Here is a 6,745-nt window from a genome sequence, read left to right as displayed (position 1 = left end):
GCACAAGTATGGTGGTGACAGCATGAGTCTGGTGGTGATGACAGCATGAGTCTGGTGGTGGCACCATGAATCTGGTGGTGACAGCACGAGTCTGGTGGTGACAGCATGAATCTGGCGATGACAGCACGAGTCTGGTGGTGACAGCATGAATCTGGCGATGACAGCACGAGTATGGTGGTGACAGCACGAGTCTGGTGGTGATGACAACACGAGTCTGGTGGTGACAGCATGAGTCTGGTGGTGATGACAGCACGAGTCTGGTGGTGACAGCATGAGTCTGGGGATGACAGCACGAGTCTGGTGGTGACAGCACGAGTCTGGCGATGACAGCACGAGTCTGGTGATGACTTCACGAGTCTGGTGGTGGCAGCATGAGTCTGGTTGTGGCAGCATGAATCTGGTGGTGACAGCACGAGTCTTGTGTTGACAGCACAAGTCTGGTGGTGACAGCACGAGTCTGGTGTTGACAGCATGAGTCTGGTGGCGATGACAGCACGAGTCTGGTGGTGACAGCACGATTCTGGCAATGACAGCACGAGTCTGGTGGTGGCAGCATGAGTCTGGTGGTGGCAGCATGAGTCTGGTGGTGGCAGCATGAGTCTGGTGGTGGCAGCACGAGTCTGGTAGTGACAGCACGAGTCTGGCGATGACAGCACGAGTCTGGTGGTGGCAGCATGAGTCTGGTGGTGGCAGCATGAGTCTGGTGGTGACAGCACGAGTCTGGTGGTGACAGCATGAGTCTGGTGGTGACAGCACGAGTCTGGTGGTGACAGCATGAGTGTAAATGAACAAAATGTACCAGTGTTTTTGAAGATGTCCTCTTAAGCCTCCTGCGTCTCTGGACCTTAAGAACTGAGTTGAAACGAAACAAAAAATAGTCAATAATCAGTTGAATAGAAACACTTTGTATTAGAGTGTTAGTTTGGCACTACCCACCATGTATTTGTATACATAGTATGTGAATTACATGCTTTGTGATGTCGTTTAAGTTTTTTGGCATCACTTTCAGTGCTGCGGTGGCACTTGAATTAAAACCTTTACATTTCTGGCCATCCTGAAATGTCAGGAGTTTCCTCAGTGGTGTTTGTACACAGAAATTAACTTTGTTATTTAGCACGAGTTTGTACATCAGGGGTGTCAAAATCATCTTCAATGACAGGAGCAGTTTAACAATCTATTCAGACCAGTACTATGATGGCATCAACCATGCTAGATGGCAATTAATAAGTACTGGTATCGGTACTCTATCAGCAAGTAGCTAAAGATTAGTACTCGTACTTGTCCTTTAAAAGAGTAGTATTGGTGCGTCTCTAGATTGAACCCTTTCTGGTATGCAGACAGAAAGTTGCGTTCTCATTGGTTTACCGGTTGTTTCAGAATGCTTACCTCCAGCTTCTTGTTTGGGGGTGAGAACTACCAGCACCAGTCCTGACTCGCGAACAGGAGAGAGGGGAACGTTGAGTTTCCTCACCCTCTCAGACGGTCTTCCTGTCTCTGAGCCTCTGGAGGTCTGACGGGGTTTCAAGCTTTGCTCAGAGAGCTTGTTTGCTTCTTGGATCTCTGGTAGCTCGAGGTCTTGATGTGCAGTGGTTGAGCTGTGTGCACATCCAGCTGTGGCTCTAGATGACCTGCTCATCAAACCTTTGACCTCATATCTGGTCCTGGTCTCATCTGCATTCTTCTGGCTGTTCCTGGCCTCAATCAGACCAACACTGACTCTCGCTACATGCCTGCCTCCATTGCTTCTGCCTGTCGATTTAAATAGAGGCCCCTTCATTAAACGTCTGGGAAAGTTGTTTGCTACAACCAAAACAAAGAAGATAAGTTCTGCCAGTCATTCTTTACATTGCATCAGGCATCACCAGAAACCTTCAGTCTGACTACCAGGAGCTCAGATCTGATAACTTATCATCCACACTTGTCAGAAATGTTTACATACATTTATTGAGCAATAAAAAGATGGATTGATTATATATGGATGCAGAGGTCATGTTCAGGATTTATTCAACTGAGTCACATCTTCTTGTGCGTTATTATATACAGTTGTGACATGATGATCACAACAATCACACTGATGCAGAAATCCCCTACGGCGGCTCAGCGCCATGGAACTGCAAAGTCAATGGACCAGTGACTAATGGCCCGTTTACATGGCAAATATTTCAAGCAAAAACGTTGCGTTTCGGTTGTTAGTTTCCTTGACAACGGTGCGCAGAGCCACTGAAAACACAACTTTATGAAAACACCCCCCAAGGTGGATCTTTCAGGGAAACGCTGTCACCACACATGGTCACCATGTTGGTACTAACTAGTTCCTCTGCATATGCTCAGTAGAGCCAGTCAGAACAACGTTTCCTCTGTGGTGTCAAGACTCCCAGTCCAAGTTCTCCTGGACCTGGTACTTTTATTTCGACAGTCACTGTAATAACAATCCACCTTGGTACTTTTATTTTGACAGTCACCGTAATAACAATCCACCTTGGTACTTTTATTTTGACAGTCTCCGTAATAACAATCCAACTTGGTACTTTTATTTTGACAGTCTCCGTAATAACAATCCAACTTGGTGGTCTGTCCTCTAGAATGTCCTTGTTCTCCCATTGTTAATATTTAGAGCTCATGTTTCAAACTCAAGGCTCGCGGGCCACATAAAATTACGTGGTGGGCCACATTTGGCCAGCGGGCCTTGAGTTTGACAGGTGTGTTCTGGAGCAACAAGCAGCGCTCTGACCCAACATGTTTTAGATCAACACCAGTGATGCCGGTAACGCGTTAATTAGTGATGCGTTACTCTGTTATCACCACTTTTTTCAGTAAATAGTAATCTAACGTGTTACTATTTCCAAACCAGTAATCAGATTAAAGTTACTTATCCACGTCACTGTGTGTTACTATTATAGCGTCCCGCAGGATGACTTTCTTGTCTGCAAAGCCACTTTATTATCAAACAGAACCAGCAGCTCCTCAGTTCTCCTCCAAACGGACACAAACACAGGCAGAGCATGTATGCAGTCTGCACACTCCCCTGACCCGCCCCCTTCTCCACTCTCAGCCAATCACAGGCCAACTCGCTCTAATGCGTGTTCATGTAACACAAAAGAATGGGAACAAACTAATGTCATCAATAAACCTTAACATTGCAATCAGCCCCCCATTTTTTCAATCAATCAATGAATGACTTTATTCATTTGTTCCACCCCGGAGGGATTAAAAGGTCGCATGGACCAGGTAGTGCAAATAAATAAATAGATAAATAGTGCAACAACAACCTACAACTACCTCTCCGGGTAAATAAATACCAGTAATAGTAAAAATCTGATAATAAAACCATGAGCCAGATATAAATACAACAAAGAATGAAGGTCAGATGTTAAATATGTGTCAGGCAGTGATCAGAACAGAGTTTTTGGTCAAACCGGTTGTAATTGATATGTGGAGATAGGGGGCTGCTGAAAGTACCAGAAAAGACACTTGTAATCTAACTTAGTCACTTTTAAAACAAGTAATGAGTAAAGTAACTAAGTTACTTTTAAAGGAGTGACTAGTAATCTGTAATTGGATTACTTTTTCAAGGTAACTGTGGCAACACTGATCAATAGGCAGCGCTCTGACCCAACATGTTCTAGATCAACATGGAGCGCTTTGACAGAATATGTTCTAGATCAACACGCAGTGTGAGGAGATCCTCCATCTCCCGTCTGAACAATCACAGTTAAAAAGAAAATACAGATCCAGACGCTCAGAACTCCTGGAGTGAAACAGAAACTACTTCAGGAAAAGAGCAGAACGCCGCCATCAGAAGTGGAGATATTTTTGGGATTGTTACGTTGCGTTATGGAACACACTCAGAAGTGAACTCGCAAGTGTGTGTATCCTCAGTCTGCGGGCGCAAAATGCAGAACGTATGGAGGGGCCTTGAGACGGTCGGTACTGCAGAGTTCCTTCACTCAGTGTGTTGTTCTTTCTGTGTTCTGCTGTTGTAGAGAGCAGGGACCTGGAACAACCCGAGACACATTCCAACCAAGAGGTTTACACTTCTGACCAAACTGTGTGGAACCCTAACCCTGACATGTGGGATTACAGATGTCAAACTTATTTTTAGATTGGAGGCCACATCCCTCCCAGATTGACCTGAATTAAGCTGGACCAGTGAAATATTTGAGTATTCTATGAATGGTAATACCCCACCTCCCCTTTAAACTAATTGCTATTTGCACTTTTTACAAGGAGTTCAAAAACAGTGGCAGCCAAAGAGAGCAAATTAAGAACGAGTTAGTTTGATTGAAGTACTGCAGGTTATGATTTCTTTCTTATTTGTACGTCCTGTGGGGCCCGGATTGAACTCTCTTACGGACCGGTTTGGCCCACGGGCCACATGTTTGTCACCCCTGGATTACTGTTGGTTCAGAATCCTGTTTCTGTGAATTTGGCTCCAACATTTGTTTTAGACTGAAAATGTTTTCTTAGTGTAGCTTTAATGATTGTTAGGAGAGGTTGAGTTGGTTAATGGCAGAAAACAGTCATTCACAGCCATTACTGAGTCCTGCAGTAATGTGGACCCTATTAAGTGCTTTTAACACACATCCGTGGCCTCTCCAGGCTCAGACTTTTGATTATGTTAACGAGTGGTCATGCACGATTACATATACAAGGGTCTTAGGGAGGCAGCTGATGGGCAAAGAAAGGCTTTTATGGAACACTTGTCTACTCCGCTCGCCTACGCAAATCACACATTGGTGAAGTTCGTCCTGTAATGAGACAAATCACATCAGTGTAATCATGTTTAATGTCATTGTCGTGTCTCCGTTTGATGATTCTGCATTAAGCATCGGCTTGATTAGACCACATCCGCTCCTCAGGCTCAATCAAATGTGGTCTTTAAAGTGCCCCCCACACACACACACACACACACACACACACACACACACACACACACACACACACACACACACACACACACACACACACACACACACACACACACACACACACACACACACACACACACACACACACACACACACACACACACACACACTTCAAACTGTATATAAAATGAATAGAAGAGATGAGGCTGAGCTCTATAAAGCATATATACCACAACAGTTTAGAAGGTTTGGCAGATAAATGAAGCTTAAAAGCAACATTTCATTGCAGCAAAGTGGCGTGAATTTTAAACAACTCTACTAACACAGGATTGTGTTATCAGGATCCAAACTGTGAAACATAGTGTGAAGACTGGCGACACAATGAACCCATTACCAACACTTCCTTTTATTGATTTGAAGTTACAGTTAGAGTACAGTCGTGGTTACTTAAATGTTGACGGCTTCTTCAAACTCCTGTTTTCAGATGGGCTGATATACCCTGTACCAACGGGTGAAAACTGATCACTGAAGGCCTTGGTGAACTGCTCACCAGACTGTAGTGAACTGTTCACCATCAGACTGTAGTGACTCATATCATTCTTTAAAACAAAATGAATGTGTTCACACACCCACAGCACATTTGTTTATGGCGTGTAATTAGAAATGAGATAGAAGTCATGGATTGTATTAAAACAGCCATGTCCAAAACATAAACATCATTAAACTGCTGAATGCAGCTGCACTTCCTTCCATTCCAGCGCTGTAGGTTAGTGAGGTGTGTTTCAGCGGAGGACAGACCATAATAAGGCGAGCTGTCGCCCTGCATGAGGAACTGCTCTCTGACGGATCAGATCTGCCCCAGGCTATATATATACATATATATAGATATATAATTTGAGATTAATGAACAAGATCATGTCTCCTTCAGTGTTGTTAGGGTTTTCATTTGAAATACTCATTTAGTCCTTATACACAGTTTGCTGCTGTTGTGATACTCAAGGTTTTTAAAGTGTTTTTTTTATTTTAATGAGGTTTGATCCTCAGATCCTGTTGTGCTGAACCTTCAGTTTTTTCCTGCTGCCCCCTGTGGGAACCCGCCCCCCACTTTGAGCCCAGGAGGCCGTGGTGTCTGTGTAGAAGCCTGCTCAGATTGTGGGGGTCTGATGGTTATTTACCTGTGGGAGTGGGTGGAGCTCTCTGCTTGGACCTGGACAGCCTGTGGGACCTGCTGCTGCCTACATCTCTGCTCTGCCCCTGTCCTTCCTGCACCCCCAACCCCTCCTGGCTGACTGAAGCTGGAGCTGGACCCCCCTCTCCACCTCGTTTGGAGGTACCTGGTTCTGCCAGTAGGGTGGCGCTCTTCAGCCCTGCAGCAGCCTCGGCCACCTCCTCTGGGCTGTTAGCCCCGTCGCCCTCGAAGAGTTCTGGAGTGAAGAAGACCGAGTGATCCTCTTCGTCTGAACTGTCTGCTGAGGGTGTTCCTCTCTTCTCTGGCCGGGGTGGGGATGTGACGGAGGACGGCTCTCCTCCAGCTACATGTTTAGGGCTGAGGCTCTGGGAGGGGGTTGGTGGGGGGCCGGCGGGGGGGTTCTCAATGTCCTCACAGTGACTGGACGTCTCCGGGGTCTTTCTGGGCGGGGTTCCTGTGAAGATGGGGGTCTTAAATCGGGTGCTGATGGGGCTGGAGGTGAAGATGGGGAAGAAGGAGCGAGGTGGGATTTTCTCTGAAGAGGGACCCTGGAGCATCTTCAAACACTCTGCAACAAGAAAGCAAAGTTCAGCTTTGTTTTACATTCACAAATATACTCAGAAACTTTTAATCCTCGAAATAACAAAACTGAGTGACATTTGGGTCGTATTGTGAAATGAAGCTGGTA

General features: G+C 45.6%; 1 protein-coding gene across 1 annotated transcript in view; it reads right to left on the bottom strand.

Moving 5' to 3' along the window:
- Positions 1-5,550: 5,550 nt before the first annotated feature.
- Positions 5,551-6,745, bottom strand: part of brip1 (BRCA1 interacting helicase 1) — a 52,432-nt gene continuing 51,237 nt past the window's right edge. The window contains exon 20 of the mRNA XM_080460219.1: positions 5,551-6,625. Coding sequence (XP_080316345.1) covers positions 6,036-6,625 — 590 coding nt within the window. The 3' untranslated portion in view covers positions 5,551-6,035. The remainder of the gene's footprint in view (positions 6,626-6,745) is intronic.

The sequence above is a fragment of the Lipophrys pholis genome (assembly GCF_963383615.2).
Source record: "Lipophrys pholis genome assembly, chromosome: 3".
NCBI lineage: Eukaryota > Metazoa > Chordata > Actinopteri > Blenniiformes > Blenniidae > Lipophrys > Lipophrys pholis.
The sequence above is the reverse complement of the archived record's forward strand: the minus strand, read 5'-3'. Positions and strand labels throughout refer to the sequence as shown.